A 16,717-nucleotide genomic window follows, 5' to 3' on the forward strand; every position below is an offset into this window, starting at 1 on the left:
CTCTCCTGGCTCTGGGAGGGCAGTGGGGTGGGGTCTGGTGGTTAGAGCGGGGAGGGGAGGTGGGAGTCAGGACCCCTGGCCCCCGCTCCACATCCCCACAGCTCTGTGTCGGTGGCGCTAACCCTCGGCTCTGTCCCCCAGGAGCAGGAGCGGCTGCTGCGCAAGGGATTCCGGGGGGAGGCGGCGCGGTTGGAGCAGCAGATGCAGAACCTGAGGCAGGAGATGAACCGGCCCCGGCGCTCCGTCTGCGTCGTCTGCTGAGAACAGCGACCCAGAGGACTCGGGGAGCAGGGCTGGGCTGGCTGAGACCTGTGGGGTGCTGGTCAGAGCCAACTAGGGTGACCAGATGTCCCAATTTTATAGGGACAGTCCTGATTTTTTGCTCTTTATCATATATAGACTCCTATTACCCCCCACTCCCATCCCGATTTTTCACATTTGCTGTCTGGTCACCCTAGAGCCAACCACTAGGGTCGTTTGAGGGGGGGCTTCTGACTTCGCACTAAGTGATGCTTGTTGTTTACTGAGATTTGATACTGGAAAGCTGTACACGCTGGTGTGTTATTGTAGGGTCTCTCATAAACACTGCACCTGCTGCTTGCTCTGGTTTGTTATTGTAGGGTGTCTTGGAACCCTGCTGGTGCTGCATGCAGTGCTGTGTTATTGTAGGGTCTCTCATAAACACCAGAGCTGCTGCTTGCCCTGGAGTGTTACTGTTGGGTCTCTTAGGTATTGGGCCCTTCCAAATTCACACTCCATTTTGATCACAGCCAGAAGGTTTTAAAATTGGTCAGTTTCACGTTTTCAGCTGTTTACATCTGAAATTTCACGTGTTGTACCCATGGGGGTCCCAAGCCAGAGGCACCCGGAGGTGGGTCTGACCTTTCCCGAGAGTGGCCATGCAGGGGAAGGACAAGTCCTGTCCCACCCCAGCCAATGCGGGATTTGCAGCGAGGAGCCGGGCGCTCCCAGGAGCACGGGGGAGATCAGGGCTATTGCACGGTCCGGGACATGTGTTTCACGGCTGTGAAGCTGGTAGGGCCCTACTTATGTACTCTGCTGCTGCTGCTGCTGGTGCATGCACTGGTTTGTTATTGTAGGGTCTCTCGTAAACCCTGGTGCTGCCGTGTGCCCTGGCGTGTTATTGTAGGGTCTCTCGTAAACCCTGGTGCTGCCGTGTGCCCTGGCGTGTTATTGTAGGGTCTCTCCTGTGTTACCAGATTTGCCCGTTACTTTGGGTACGCTCATTTATTCGGGTTACTCTTCTGGGAGGGGGTTTCTGTAATTCTATCAATGTGCTGCTTGTGTCATGTGTGTTCTCCTACAGAGCTGGACTGCTCCCTGCTGCAAGTCCCCCCCAATGGAGCTGTCCTGCCGGACCTCGGTTCCCCCGGGCTGGGCTCCTCCAGCCCCAGAACCAGACAGACAGAGACACACACACACACTAACAGAGCACTGAGCGGACCGGGTTAATCCGCACTCCCAAACTGACCCCTTAGATGCCCCAGGTTCAGCACGTCCCCATCCCCACTGTCACGTTACAATTGTTCTGGTCGTAACCCCCTTGATGAGCAAACCCCACAGGATTTTTGGGCGCTGCCGGGATCTTTAGCTTAGGGATGAGGAGGAAACCAAAAAACACCCACGAGGGGGAGAGAGAGAGAGAAGCAACCGGCTTAATCATGAAAGTTATTGATTGCCAAGTAATGAGGAGAGCCACCCAAACAAAGCCGTGATAATATTAACTCTAACTTGCATTTGATTATAAAAGTCAGGTGTAGAGAACGATCCCTGATCACACCAGTCAGGGTCAGAAGCTACACCGCGAGAGCGAGAGCTGGGTTCTCACCGCGCCGTGAAGCTGGAATCGATCGGGGCTCCCAGTGATGGTGGGAGCTGCGCCAGGCAGAGCCCCCAGCACACCCAGTCAGGAGAAGATGACGTTCCCATGGAACTGATGCAGAGTTTGGATCCAGGCATCGGAGCACTCACCTGAGCGTGGGTCGGGGGTTTTGTAGGGAAAGAACAATGGAGAAACTCGGTTTGTTTAGGGGTAAACAATGGAGAATCCCAGAGTTGCTTTGTTCAGGCTAGACGTGGGAGCTGCTCATTCCTGGCTGGGGGCGATGTTCCTTCCAGGGAGCTCCCAATGCAGTTAGGCAGCTTCACTATTTTGGATCCCAATAAAGGATTTATTGCTAGAATCGGTCTGATCACTGCTGTGTTGTGAGAGGCTACCGGTGCTTCTGCTTTCTCCTGTTGATATCATTCGGCTGCGTGCGTGTGTTCCCTCTGTGTGCTGCCCCAGCTCTGCGCAGATAGCTGACACAGCAGACCCGACGAGAACCCCCAATGACCACAGAGTCTAGTAAGGTACGAAGGCACCTCGGCCAGGTTTATTGCGACCCTGACACAATTTCAGTTCCCCGTAGATTACTTAGTCTACCGGGCATACTGCTAGAAAGTGCCGCTCGGCAATGGACTCAGCTCAGTGGCGGGACTTTCCACTGCCCCCTCGGCCGGACAAAGACACCACCCCAGGGATACATTTTTATACACAGGTACAAACAAGTTACACATCACTCCTGACGTATTGAGGTGCAACCCCTCTACGCAGCAAGGTACAACCCCTCTACGTAGTAAGGTGCCGCCTCGCACCTTGTACCTGTTGGTTCGATCAAAACATCTCTCTCCATCATTTTACCCTTTTGCCCCTGTCATTGGGATGGGTCGGCCTGTTCCATGTTATCTGTGGAATGTTCCGGTATAATGTGTCTTGGTACCATGTTTATACTGTAACTATGCAGCATCAGCCCTTTCCTTGCCAGCTTCTGTGAGCAGGGCCTGCCTCTGGCTCACAGCTTCACTTTGCTTTTATGCTAGCAAAGTCTTGACCATTACTTTAGTTCAGGCCTCAGGGCCTTTACTTACTACAAGCTGGGGGTGGACAGGCGGGTTCATTGACAGCTGGAGCAGAGATCCCCCACCATGCACTGCTTCCCTGCTTCTCTGGTCCCAGAGTTCAGTGCGGTTCCTGCCTTGGAGTCTCTGTTCTCCAATCTGTAGCTAATGGAGATGCCTCCTTGTCCCATCTTCAATGCAAATGACACTTAATCCTGTCCCCCTTATCCCAGGGGTCTAGGTGTGTCTCCCACCCCCCTTCACTGCTCTCTGCAAGGCCCTTCTCTGATGGGTTTTGGTTCAAGCAGAGGCTGGGGGGCCGGGTCTTTCATGAGTCAGACAGGCTGGGTACAGCGCCCTGGTTCCCCAAGCACACAGAGCTGATGGGAACTCCTGGTTTTACTTCGAGTGATTGCTCATGTGTATTCCACAATAGTTTTTCCCCTAGCAGTATCCGTAGGGGAGCGTCCCTAGGGACCCCTGGAGTGGCACTGCTATGGCACAGAATAAGGGGAGCTGCGCGCTCCCTCCACCCTCAGTTCCTTCTTGCCGCCAGTGAAGGTGCGTCGGAACTGCCCTGCTCCAGCTTGGCTGCACTTCCCTCTTGGACTCTGTTAGTTCAGAGTTCAGAGTGCCTGTCATTAAAGTAGTTTAGTTTAGTGCGCCCAGGTGGGGCATGCCCTGTGCCCCGAGACACTTGCAGGCAGCAGATGCCAGTGAGTGGTCCACACGTGGACTGTTTACGCTGTGTGTGGGAAACCCATCTCCGCAATCGCTGTAAGATTTGCAGATCCTTCAAACCTCCGACCAAGAAGGAAAGGGACGTTCGGCTCCGAGCCATTCTGATGGAGTGGGCCCTGACCCCGACACCGTTGCGCTGCTCCAAGTCGGCACCAGGTACCGCGGTGTCGGTGCGCGGTGACCCTTTGGTGCCTTCCACCAGCCGTCACCTCTCCCCATCTGCGGGACACTCCAAGAAGGCAAAAAAGAGGTCTTCTCTGCCAAGACACCGGAGCAAGACTGGGGGAGAGACTAGACCCACATTGGGCAGCTCTCGGTCCCCATTGGCCTCATGGCCTCTGTGACAATGCGGTTCTGGCGGAACCCAACTGAGAGTGCCAACTCAGGACAAATTGCTCAAATAGGGCAGTTACAGCCCCAGGCTGGGGTTTTTTCCACCTCTAAGGCAAACCAAACCAGCCAGACTAAGAGGACTTCAGTCTCACCCCACTGGCTAACTGCAAGTCTCACAAGCAATCTCCTTAGACACTCCAGTTTCCCAGTATTACCACCAGTACCACTCGTTATGGGGACAAATGGTTATGAAAACCAATACCCCAGTAAAAGAAAAAGGTTCTCCTGATCCCAAAGGACCAAGCCCCAGACCCAGGTCAATGTACAAGTCAGACCTTACCCACAAATCACGCTGTTGCCAATCCTTTAGAATCTAAAATCTAAAGGTTTATTCATAAAAGGAAAAAGATAGAGATGAGAGTTAGAATTGGTTAAATGGAATCAATTACATACAGTAATGGCAAAGTTCTTGGTTCAGGCTTGCAGCAGCGATGGAATAAACTGCAGGTTCAAATCAAGTCTCTGGAATACATCCCCCGCTGGGATGGGTCCTCAGTCCTTTGTTCAAAGCTTCAGCTTGTAGCAAAGTTCCTCCAGAGGTATGAAGCAGGATTGAAGACCAGATGGAGATCAGGCATCAGCCTTATATAGTCTTTTCCAGGTGTAAGAACACCTCTTTGTTCTTACTGTGGAAAATTACAGCAACATGGAGTCTGGAGTCACATGGGCCAGTCCCTGCATACTTTGCTGAGGTACAAGGCGTATCTGCCTTCTCTCAATGGGTCCATTGTATAGCTGATGGTCCTTAATGGGCCATCAAGCAGGCTAGGCAGAGCTAATCTCAGCTTGTCTGGGATGTCACCCAGAAGCATAGCATAAGTTTGCCATACAGACAGTATAGAGCCAATATTCCTAACTTCGACTACAAAACTGATACACGCATATAGACAGCATAATCATAACCAGTAAACCATAACCTTGTCCTAGACACCCCATTTGACCCCCTTTATACAAGATTTGGGTGCCACTACAGGACCTTGGTTGCAACAATGATCTATATGGTCCCAGTTTATGTTAATAACGTCACAGCCTCTGACTCAAGTTGAGCGGAGTAGCCCGGCCTACTTCGAGCCGACCTCCCCAGATGTCTGGGTGCCCTGCAGGCAGCCCAGGACGTTATGTCTCTGCCGGTATCAGGGGCACCACCACTGTTGCTCCCCAGTCCAGAGGAAAGCCACCGCTCGGATCCCTGCAGTAGCCACCTGGACGGTACCGCTCACGGTCTAGGGAAGGTTCCTGACGCCGTTCACCGCTCAGCGACCGCCCCATGCGCAGTCCGCACCAGTCCCCGTCGACCCCCACCAGGTTGTCTGGCTGGGTACTGAGCAGCAGGGGTTCCAGGCACCTCGAGAGGAGAGCGTGCCCTGTCAAGACCAGGACAGATGGCACCGGAGGTCCTTGTCTCCAAGAGGCTGCCAGAGCCCTTCGCGGTCTGGGCATCGACACTATTCCTGTTCTTCATCTCACTCCAGGACCCCGCCACAGTCCCAGGCATTGATTGCTGGCACCCCACGGTCGTGGGTCCGCCCGTCGGAGCTGGTCGCGGAGCAGCTGCTACCGGCAGTACTCCCGCTCCTCCACACTGGGATCACGGTCCCGTGGTCGGCACTGTTCCCGACGCCACCGCTCGTCCTGGTCCCAGGTTAGCGGCAGATCATATACCAGCCTGGCCTCCCTTCACAGTCGTCAGTTGATGGACCAGGCTAGCCAGGCTGAACAGATGAAATCTCACCCTCAGAGATGTTCCAGTAAGCTTCTTTTACAGACTAGCCTCCTTCTAGTCTGGGTCCAGCAATCACTCCCACCCCCTGTGGTTACTGTCCTTTGTTCCAGTTTCTCTCAGGTATCCTTTCTCCACCCCCAAAGGATATCTCTTGAGCCAGCTGAAGACAAAATGGAGGGTCTCCCAGGGGCTTAAATAGACTTTCCCTTGTGGGGGGTAGGGTGACCAGATCACCCAGGTCAAATATCTGGATGCGGAGGGGGCAGGAGGCGGAGCAGGGGAACGAACGGGGCTGGGCTGCCGAGTGGGGAGTGGGGGCAGCAGGCCCCACCCCCCTGTCCCGCTTGGGTCCCGCAGGGGAACGAACGGGGCTGGGCGGCCGATGCCTCCGCCCCGGGGCCGCCGCGGGATAGCACCAGCTGGGCAGCAGCCCAGACGCGACTGGCCAGGGGCTGGGCGCAGCGTGCGCGCTGCTGGGCCCCGCAGCAGGCCCCGGCTCGGGGGGTTTGGGGGCGCCAGAGCTGCAGCCGCGGAGCGCCATGGCCGCTTCCTCCCCCCGCGGCAGTGGGAGCTGCAGCAGCGGCTGCTTCCGAGTCCCGCTGCCCGGGGGGGGAGAACAACAGCCGCCGCCTGGCCCCGCGGGCCGCCCCCCTCCTCTCCCTACCACCCAACTGAGTCCTGCCTGCTCGGGGCCAGGCCGGACTCTCACTCACCCCGGCCCCACGCTTCCCCTGCGTCTCCCGGGCCTCCCTCCACAAGCGCCGGAGGGAGGAGGAATGGTGAGCCTGGGGAAGAGGTGGGGATTCGGGGAGGGAGCCAATGGGGGGAGGAGGGGGTGGAGTCGGGGGGGGGGGGGCGCAAGCCCTTCCGGGCTCCAGAGCCTTTGCTTGTTTGTCCAGTGTCCCGACCTAACATTGGTCGGGATGTGGGACAAACAAGCAAATATCGGGACATTCCCAATAAAATTGGGACGTCTGGTCACCCTAGTGGGGGGAGACCCCCTCCTCTCTCCTATGCAGAATCCAGCTCCAGCATGGAGTTTTGGAGTCACATGGGCAAGTCACATGTCCATGCATGACTGAGTTCCTTACCAGCCAGGCCACATTCCTGGGAAAGCTCCGATGTGGATTGGCGTCTCCAAGTTCATTGTTCGCTTAAGTGTTTCTTGACTGGGCACTTACTGAGTACAAAAAGAAGAACAGGAGTACTTGTGGCACCTTAGAGACTAACAAATTTATTAGAGCATAAGCTTTCGTGGACTACAGCCCACTTCTTCGCTGACCAACTGCCTCACTGAGGCTACTTAAAATTAAACCAGTACACAGCCAATATTCATCACTTCGAATACAAGAATGACACATGCATACAAATAGGAGGAATATATCCAGCAGATCACAACCTTTGCAGAGATATGTTACATGGCATATCTAGCACAAAACATATTCCAATTATGTTATATTTACATTCATAAGCATATTTCCATAAAGCATTATGGGGTGCAATGTCACAATCCCCTCCCTGGAGCCCGGGGACTGGTATGCCGCCCTCCACCTGCAGGACGCGCACATCCACATTCATATATTCGAGGGACACAGGCGTTTTCTCCGTTTCACAGTTGGGCAGGAGCACTACCAGTTTACTGTCCTCCCGTTTGGCCTGTCCATTGTCCCCGGGATACCACAAAGTTCATGTCTGTGGTAGTGGCCTACCTCAGACGTCGGGAGGTCCTATATCGATGACTGGCTGGTCAAGGGCAGCTCCAGGTCGCAGGTGCTGGATCACGTGGCGCTCCTCCTGTCCACGTGCACCACCCTGGGCTGTTGGTAAATGACACCAACTCCACGTTAGTCCCGGCGCGGTGCATAGAGTTCATTGGGGCAATTCTGGACGTGACCGTCGGCCAGGGCCTCCCTCCCACCAGACAGATTCGAGACCCTAAGGGAACTCATCCGCTCAGTCACAAGGTTCTCCATGACCACAGCCAGAGCGTGCTTCCAGCTCCTGGGTCACATGTGGTTCGTCACGCCAGACTCCGGATGCAGCCCCTCCAACTCTGGTTGGCCTCGGTGTTCTCCCAGTCCAGAGACAGGATGGACAAAGTCCTCACTGTGCCCGAACCAGTGATCACCTCGCTGCGATGGAGGTCCTCCCCGGGGAACATGCTTCAAGGGGTCCCGTTCAGGGGCCATCTCCCGTCCGTGGAGCTGGTGTCCGATGCGTCAGACCTGGGGTGGGAGCCCATGTGGGAAACCTCCGCGCAGGACTTTGCCCTGCATATAAACATCAAGGAGCTCAGGGCAGTATAGCTGGCATGTGTGGCCTTCCGCTCACACCTGGAGGGCAGAAAGGTCAGAGTTCTCACGGACAACATGGCCTGAATGTTCTATATCAACAGGCAAGGTGGGGCCCACTCCTCTGCCCTCTGCCAGGAAGCCCTCAAGGTGTGGGACTTCTGCATAGCCCACAATATCACCTTGGAAGCCCACCACTTACCGGGTGTCTGGAACTCTCGGGTGGATCGGCAGAGCCGGGACTTCTCCTCTCAGTACGAGTGGTCACTACACCCAGAGGTGGTGCACAGGATTTTCCAAGAGTGGGGCACTCCCCAGGTGGACCTGTTCGTGACTTGGCAGAACCACCAGTGTCCCCGCTTCTGCTCCAGGGAGAGTTGGGCATGGGCGCCATCTCCGATACCTTCCTTCTGCCCTGGTCAGACCAGCTTTTCTGTGCTTTTCCTCCGACCCCGCTGATCAGCAAGGTCTTAGAAAAGATAAAAATAGACAGGGCCCGGGTCCTCCTGATTGCCCCGGCATGGCCCAGGCAACATTGGTATGGGACTCTCACAAGCTTGGCAGTTGCCCCGCCGTGGCCGTTACCGTCCCGCCCAGACCTGCTCTTCCAGCACCAGGGCCGCGTCCTCCACCCCAACCTAGCAGCACTCCACCTCACAGCCTGGCTGCACAATGGGTAGGCCAGGAGGAAAGGACGTGCTCGGAAGGGGTTCAGGGCATCCTCCTGGAGAGCAGACGGCCCTCCACGTGCCGAGCCTACCTGGCGAAATGGTCTCGGTTTTCCCGGTGGGCCACGGATTTTGCCCGTGGTGGCTTTGATCCAGCTCATTCTAGACTATCTCCTTCACCTTAGAGCCCAGGGCCTGGCGCCCTCGTCTGTTGAGGTGCACTTGGCAGCCATATCGGCCTTCCACGCACCGGTGCAGGGCCACACAATGTTCTCCCATGCTATGACTGGCCAATTCCTTAAGGGTTTGGATCACCTCTTCCTGTACGGTAGGCCCCCAGTCCCGCAGTGGGACCTGCACTTGGTGCTGGCTCGGTTGATGGGTCCCCCATTTGAACTGCTAGCTACGTGCTCCTGGTCGCACCTCTCATGGAAGGTAGCCTTCCTGGTGGCAATCACGTCTGCTGATTTTGAGGGCGCACTCGACTAGGGCTCAGGCCTCGTGGGCTGCATTTCTGGCCCATGTCCCCATCCAGGACATTTGCCGGGCTGCCACATGGTCTTCAGTTCACACGTTCACCTCGCATTGTGCGATCGTCTCCCAAACCAGGGAGGACGCCGGGTTTGGCAAGTCTGTGCTCCGTCCCGAGAGTCTGTGAGTCGACATTTGCTCCCCCCGTCGACAGCTGGTTGGAGCTGGTGCGCGTTTGGTGCGGTAGCCAGCCATGCTCACCTGGGAAGCCGGCAAGCAGGAAATGAGATTGAAAATTCCCAGGGCTTGCAAGGGGAGGAGCAGGTTGGCAGCAGGGCAGTGGAGTTCAAACTGCTGACCAGAGCGGCAGCATGGGAATTGTGGGACCAGGGCCGGCTCCAGGGTTTTGGCCTCCCCAAGCAGCCAAACAACAAAAAAACAAAACGAAACAAAACAAAAAAGCCGCGATCTGTGGCGGCAATTCGGCGGGAGGTCCTTCGCTCCGAGCGGGAGTGAGGGACCGGCGGCCGAATTGCCGCCGAATAGCCGGACGTGCCGCCCCTCTCCGGAGTGACCGCCCCAAGCACCTGCTTGCCAAGCTGGTGCCTGGAGCCGGCCCTGTGTGGGACACTTTCCGGAGGCCAATAAAATCAGGGAAAAAAGGCTTGGTGTCTACACTGGCTGTTTGTCGACAATAAAGGGAGGGGAAAAGACAAAGTCTCTTGCAGGGGTGGAAGTCTTTTGTCGCCAAAACTGGGTGGGTTTTTTTTGACAAAGTCCCATTGCAGTGTAGACGCTATCGCTGTTTTGTCGCCAAAAGGCAGATTTTGGCGACAAAACTTGCCAGTGTAGACAAGCCCCAAGTTCGGCTGTGTGAGTGAGAGATGCGTGGATGATGGAATCCGCCTCCCGCCCCAGCCCGTCCTGACAAAGTGAGAAGAGCCCACCCCAAAAGAGAAGAACAAAGATGCAATTGAAACAAGATCAAAGCCAGGACCGAGGCTGAAAGTCACATCTGCAATGGACGGGGGATCAATCACCGAACCCAGAGGCAGCGTGACACAACCAGACCCAGAGACTCTGGTTCAAACTAAAGCCTATAAAAAGGATGGGGGAGATGGGAGACTTTGGGTAACGTTCTGCTGACAACATCGAAGGGCGTCGGTGCGTCCGACAGAGACCGGCTCTTCCTCGTGCCCGGCGTTCCTGGCCAGTTACTGCCATGGGCTGCAAACCCCAGCTACGAACTCAAGCTATGTCCAGGACTCGTAACCGTACAGCAGCTGCAGAACATTGGATGTGTGTGTGTAGGTATTAGATATTAGCTACTGGTTATAAATTACATTGTGTTCTCCTAATGAACGTGGCCTATTGCCTTGTTCCCTGAAAAGAGCCTGTGAATTTTTATCAGCGTAATACTGCTGGTGGAGAATGCGTTGGGGAGCAGCATCGTCTCCACCATTATTTTAAAAACTGGGGTGCACACGGCAGCTTTAGTGAGCTGGCACTATAGGAAAACGATTGGAAACGTTCAATTGATTAAGCACATAACCTCTGAAGGAAACGGGAGTTTAGGTTTGGATATTATTACAATAGTGAAATTGCTCTTCTAGGAAATAGCGATTGATATTTGTCAATTCGGTTTTGTGTTGTGGTTGGTTGTTGCTCACAACTGATGGGAAAAATGTTTAAGAAAACACAGTCTAAAGATATCCTTAGAGACAAACAGGAAACGTTGCCTTTTGTACAGGAACCCACGCCCTTTAAACAAGTCTTACAAAGCTTTGGACCCAGCCTGTGGGCTGAAGGGGGCTGGGAGATGTATGCACCGTTTCAGATTTAGCGCCTAGGTTTGCACGGTATATAATCCCGTACCTGCCTACTCCGATCAGAGGGATTCAGCAGCAGTCTGGCTTTAGTGGGACACATGCAGGGACTTCTACTCCCGCTTGACATCCTGCCGAGGGGAGACTGCCTCCCTGCTTGAAAAACTCACTCCTATGGAGAAAGAGGCAGAAAGCTGGAAAGTGATCGGGACAGGGGTGCAAACAGAAAGAAAAACGGTTAGAGGAACAAGTTGGGGAAAATGGAAAAACAGAAAAAGAAAATCGAGTTGCAGGGCATGATAAACAAGGACAAGGCAGGGCTCTCCCCGCTGATCACAGCCGAAGCGACTTGCTTATCAAACCCCTTACACAGAGGCTTGGATTCGAACCGCCGTAGCAGCGGTGCCGGCAGGAGAATGGGACTTTGGGTGGTGGACGCCCCGTGGGAATGTAGCGAGGGCTGGGAAAGAGAGAGACGGGGGAGCGATTCTGAGCCCCGGGGCCGGTTGCAGCCATTACCAGAATTACCGTAACAGAAACGGGGACAGCTGCAGGGACTAGCACAGCCACTCCAACCGTCCCCGTAGCAGCAGCGGATCTCCCAGCGCTGGCACAAATGCTGGGACCCCTTAGCCGTGAACATTTCCCAAAACGGAGTCTGCGTGCGCTACAATGGGCAAGCAGAGAACATGTAACAGGCCCTGGGCTTCACTCCTCATGCCAGCCCGTGCGGGCCCAGAATGACAGCGAGTCACTGAGCGAGTGAGAAGAGAAAATGGAAAACGAGACTTTCTTCCCCCTGTTTGCGAGCCTAGGGGAACAAATGGGTCACCACCATCCAATGCTGCAGGCGGCCAGCATGCTGCAGGAACCTAGTGAAGGCCCCGAAGGGGACCCCATCCGCTGGGGATGAATGCGGGTCACGGCAGGCATCACCCCTGGAAACACCCACGGAGCACCCACAAGTATGCCTTAGGGACTGTGCTGCGAGCTCAGCGTGTGGGCACCTGAGCACCCCGCTAGCACGACGGAGCGCCGAGATCTGGTCACACAGCTCCCCGCTCGCTCTGGCCCCGCACGCCCAAGAGAGGAAAGAGCTCTAGCAAATGGGCGCGGCAGGATGGGACTGGGGGCTTCCAAGGTCGCTGCCGCGGATGAGGGAGTTATAAGCCAGGGGGGCATTGTTCATGTTCAGACCCCCGGCCTTCTCAAAAGAACCCCAATGGTTCCCAACGACATGCAGGTGGGGGTGTGACGAAGTGGGGGGGGGGTTCTTGTTTTCTGTGGAGTTTCAATGGTTTGCATGCAGGGGGGGTGAGTCCGTGACAGGGGGACAGAATTCCTGGGAGTCCCAGATCCGCCGACTGGCTTGGCTGGCGGTAACGCGGCAGGGAGGTGATCGGGAGCACTGGGATGGAGCCCCAACCCGAGATTTAGTCCAAGAAGCCTAAAAACACAGGATAATCAGGGGTGTGTAACGAGCTGTGACAGGCCCAGAGCAGTGGGCTGCAGGAGTCTGGTCGAGGGCAAATATACTGGTCACTGGATGAGTAGTTTTCTGTTCCCTGAGTGACCAGAGCAGGGGCTGCACTAGAGTAATCAGGAACCTGCTAGAACCAGTTAAGGCAGGCAGGCTAATTAGGATACCTGGAGCCAATTAAGAAGCTGCTAGAATCAATGAAGGCAGGCTAATCAGGGCACCTGGGGTTTAAAAGGAGCTCACTTCAGTTTGTGGGGGAGTGTGAGGAGCTGGGAGCAAGAGGCACAAGGAGCTGAGAGGGTTAGGGTGTGCTGCTGGAGGACCGAGGAGCACAAGCGTTATCAGACACCAGGAGGAAGGTCCTGTGGTGAGAATAAGGAAGGTGTTTGGAGGAGGCCATGGGGAAGTAGCCCAGGGAGTTGTAGCTGTCATGCAGCTGTTACAGGAGGCACTATAGACAGCTGCAGTCCACAGGGCCCTGGGCTGGAACCCGGAGTAGAGGGCGGGCCCGGGTTCCCCCCAAACCTCCCAATTAACCTGGACTGTGGGTTCTTCCAGAGGGGAAGGTCTCAGGGCTGTTCCCCAAACCACAGGGTGAATCTGTGAGGAGACCAAATCCGCCGATAAGCGCAGGACCCACCAAGATAGAGGAGGATCTTTGTCACTGAGCGTAGCTGCAAGTGCCGCCCCGAGCAATCAGAACTCGGGGGGCCGCTGGACACGATATAGGGGCTCACAGGTAACACTTCATGGGATTCTGGGGGCGACCGGACATTTCTGTGCAGCAGGAGAATCACGCTCTACTCTGGCTTTAGCTGATCCCGGAGCCACCGTCTCTGATTAAAGCTGCCCACAGGCGGGGGAGAAGGTGAAGCGAGTGACGTTGAAGCGCGGCGGCGGGTTCGCCTCGCTTGGCTCCGTGGCTGGGTCGCCCTGCGCGCAGGCTGCCCCTCGCCCTGCCCAGAGCTGGCAGGGCTTGGGGGGGGGTCTGAGCTGAGGGGAAGCGCTGCCCGGCTCCGGATGAAAACGCTGCTGGGGGGCCGCGGTGTCGGCTGTGGTGTCTGGGACCCTGGCAGCCTTCGGAGGAGGCCCCACGAGGACTCGCTGTGGCGCAGTGAACCCCACGGAGCTGGGAGCCGGGCCGCGGCAGGTCCCCGTGCGGCCGGACGTGCACAGACCGAGGTGCAGAGGTTGGGGCTCCTCCGAGCGCAGCCGAGCCCGGCATTGCTCCAGGCTGGCCCTGCAGACCGAGTCTGACCCTCCCTCCCGAGCCCGGCCGGGGATTTCCAGCACCAGCTCGTCCTTCGCAGGGTTCGATACGCCCCGGTCTAGCCTCTCGGGGCAGCGCCCGCACCTGGGTGTCCTTCCCTCTGACGATAACCCGACGGAGCCAGACAAACCCGACTGAAGTGAATTTAATACCTTTGGGGTCCACTAACTCCCAGCCCCCCCAACTCTAACCCACCAGACCCTCCTCCCCTCCCAGAGCCGGGAGAGAACCCAGGAGTCCGACTCCATGTCCCCCACAGGGGATTAGGTGCCCGCTCTGGCCGCAGGATGGGGGCACAGTAGAGGGGGAGCAGGCCAGGAAAGAGCAAACTGCTCTCAGGGTGTGGAGCGGGCGAGGGGGTGTCCCAGCATCCCAGCCCGTGTCGCTCAGTGTGAAAACCTCCCTGGACACACAGGGCCGGTCTGGGAAGCCCCCCAGCCTCCCCCCAGTCAGCACCCTGGGAAATCTGCCCGGGTTGCTCGGTGCCCAAACCACGGGGGTTGCGGCAGGCGCCTGCCTGGCCCGCTGCTGGCAAAGGCCGTGCCAGAGGGTTGTCCGGCCCCAGGCCCAGATCCTATGCTGGGGTAACTTTGTGGCAGCTCCCCGCTGGTTGCAAACCCGCCCGGCCGGGCCGGGAAAATCCCGGCAACGGGACGTTTAAATCTGACTGGACCTACTGCTCCCTGCGGCACGGAGCCCCCTGCCAAGCCCCCTGCCCCGCTCCCTGCAGCACGTCGCCCCCTATTGAGCCCCGCACCCCAGCGCCCCCCTCTGAGCTCCCCACCCCGCTCCCTGCGGCACAGCGCCCCCTATTGAGTTCCCTGCCCCACACCCTGCAGCGGGACATTCCCAGCCAAGCTCCCCGCTCTGCTCCCTGCAGCACAGCGCCCCCTACTGAGCCCTCCGCCCCTCACCCCAGCGCCTCCCTCCGATCTCCCCACCCCACTCCCTGCGGCACAGCGCCCCCTATTGAGTCCCCTGCCCCACACCCTGCAGCGGGACATTCTCAGCCGAGCCCCCCGCCCCTGCGGCATGGCACCCCCCACTGCTTCACTGGGCCCAGCGTCGCCAGAACATCAGAACAGCCAGACTGGGTCAGCCCCATGGCCCATCTAGCCCCAGATCCTGTCTTCTGAGCGGGGCTGGTCCCAGCTGCTTTAGAGGGAGCAAATAGAACAGGTCATCAGCACGTCACCCATCATCCCCTGTCACCCGTTCCTAGGGACACCCAGTGCAAGGGCGTCTGTGACCATCCTGGCTAATAGCCACTGAGAGACCGATTCCCCCAGCAACTCATCTAGTTCTTTCTGAACCCTGTTCTACTTCTGGCCTCCAAAACATCCCCTGGCAGTGAGTTCCACAGGTTAACGGTGCGTTGGGTGAAGGAATGCTTCCTGTTGTTGCTGCCCATTAATTTCATCAGGTGGCCCCCTGGTTCGCATGACATGCGAAGGCACATTTCCCTGCACCAGTCATGACTGTACAGACCTCGGTCACATCCCCCCGGGCGTCTCTTTTCCAATCTGACCAGCCCCCATCTTTTCAATCTCTCCTCAGAGGGAAGCTGGCTCACAACCCCAAATTTTTGTGCCCGTCTCGGCCCCTTTTCCAGTTCTACCGGATCTTTTTGGAGCCGGGCGCCCGGAACTGCCCGCAGTGCTCACGGGTGGGCCGGGCGGCCCCTGGCCGGCAGCGTGATGAGTGTGTCTGTCCGATTATCGCTTCCCACCCCCCACCCCCCGGCCTGTTCGCTGTTCGGGGGGTTGCTGCGCATGGAGCGGATGTTTTCAGAGAAGTGTCCATGATGCCAACTCACAGACCAGGCCGATGATCCGGGTGTGGCAGCTCTAAATCCCCTGGACGTGTCAGAGTCAGATGGAAACCGAAAGCAGCCGGAGCCTTTCTCAGCACAGGGCTGATTCCGGGAAACCGGTGGTGGGGGAGGCAGGGAGGGTTGGGTCTCTCCGAGCTAGTGACCCGGCTGACCCTGCAGCCGCCCAGCTGGTGGGAACGACCGGAGCCCTTGGGGCCTGCGTCTCCATCCTAGGGGTGTTTAACCCCGGGTTTGCCATGCCGGGTTTCCAGGTGCAGAGGCAGATGCTGGCAGTACAGGGGCCATGACACACAGCACAGCGGTACCGAGTGCATCTAGCAGAAGGCTTTGCTGCAAAGCCTCCCGCTGCCCCCTGCTTAGAGGTCAGTGTGTGCTGGGCGTGGATGCTGTGTCCAAGCTCAGATACAGGCACTGCCTCACCCCCCCTTGCCTCAGTTTCCCTCCCCAACCCACTCCCTGCAGCACAGTGCCCCCTACAGGCCCCCCACCCACTCCCTGCCACCTGGTGCCCCCTACTGACTCCCACCTCCCTCCCTGCCGCCTGGCGCCCCCTACTGACTCCCACCCCGCTCCCTGCCACCTGGCGCCCCCTACTGACTCCCACCTCCCTCCCTGCAGGCTGGCGCCCCCTACTGACTCCCACCTCCCTCCCTGCAGGCTGGCGCCCCCTACTGACTCCCACCCCACTCCCTGCCACCTGGTGCCCCCTACTGACTCCCACCCCCCTCCCTGACTCCCACCCCCTCCCTGCCACCTGGTGCCCCCTACTGACTCCCTCCCCGCTCCCTGCAGGCTGGCGCCCCCTACTGACCCTCTGCCCCACTCCCTGCAGCCCAGTGTCCCTGAGGACTGCACTGGGGCCAGCCCTGACTGTGAGGGTTGCGGAGGGGGGCTGGTGGGTTAGAGCAGGGGGGGCTGGGAGCCAGGACTCCTGGGTTCTCTCCCCAGCTCTGGGAGGGGAGTGGGGGCTGGTGGGTGGGGGCTGGGAACGCAGGGCGGGGGGTTTCCCCCAGGTCAGATTGGCAGAGCCCCGGGGGGGGGTTCGCCCCCCCCCCCGCAGTGTGGAGCGAGGGGGCATCTGGAGTCTGTAGCCGGTGCTGTGGGGCCGGGGCCGGGGTG

General features: G+C 57.7%; 1 protein-coding gene across 12 annotated transcripts in view; it reads left to right on the plus strand.

Moving 5' to 3' along the window:
- Window positions 1–16,717, plus strand: part of LOC101934582 (guanylate-binding protein 1-like) — a 126,873-nt gene that overhangs the window by 70,521 nt on the left and 39,635 nt on the right. For 2 of the 12 annotated variants that reach the window (XM_065573932.1, XM_065573934.1), the window contains one exon: window positions 142–600. The exons of the other annotated variants lie outside the window; for them this stretch is intronic. In XM_065573932.1, the coding sequence (XP_065430004.1) occupies window positions 142–261 (120 nt within the window). In that variant the 3' untranslated portion in view covers window positions 262–600. Of the gene's footprint in view, window positions 1–141; window positions 601–16,717 lie in introns of those variants that run through there. 12 annotated transcript variants of the gene reach the window in all.

This window comes from Chrysemys picta, chromosome 20 (assembly GCF_011386835.1).
Source record: "Chrysemys picta bellii isolate R12L10 chromosome 20, ASM1138683v2, whole genome shotgun sequence".
Classification (NCBI taxonomy): Eukaryota; Metazoa; Chordata; order Testudines; family Emydidae; genus Chrysemys; species Chrysemys picta.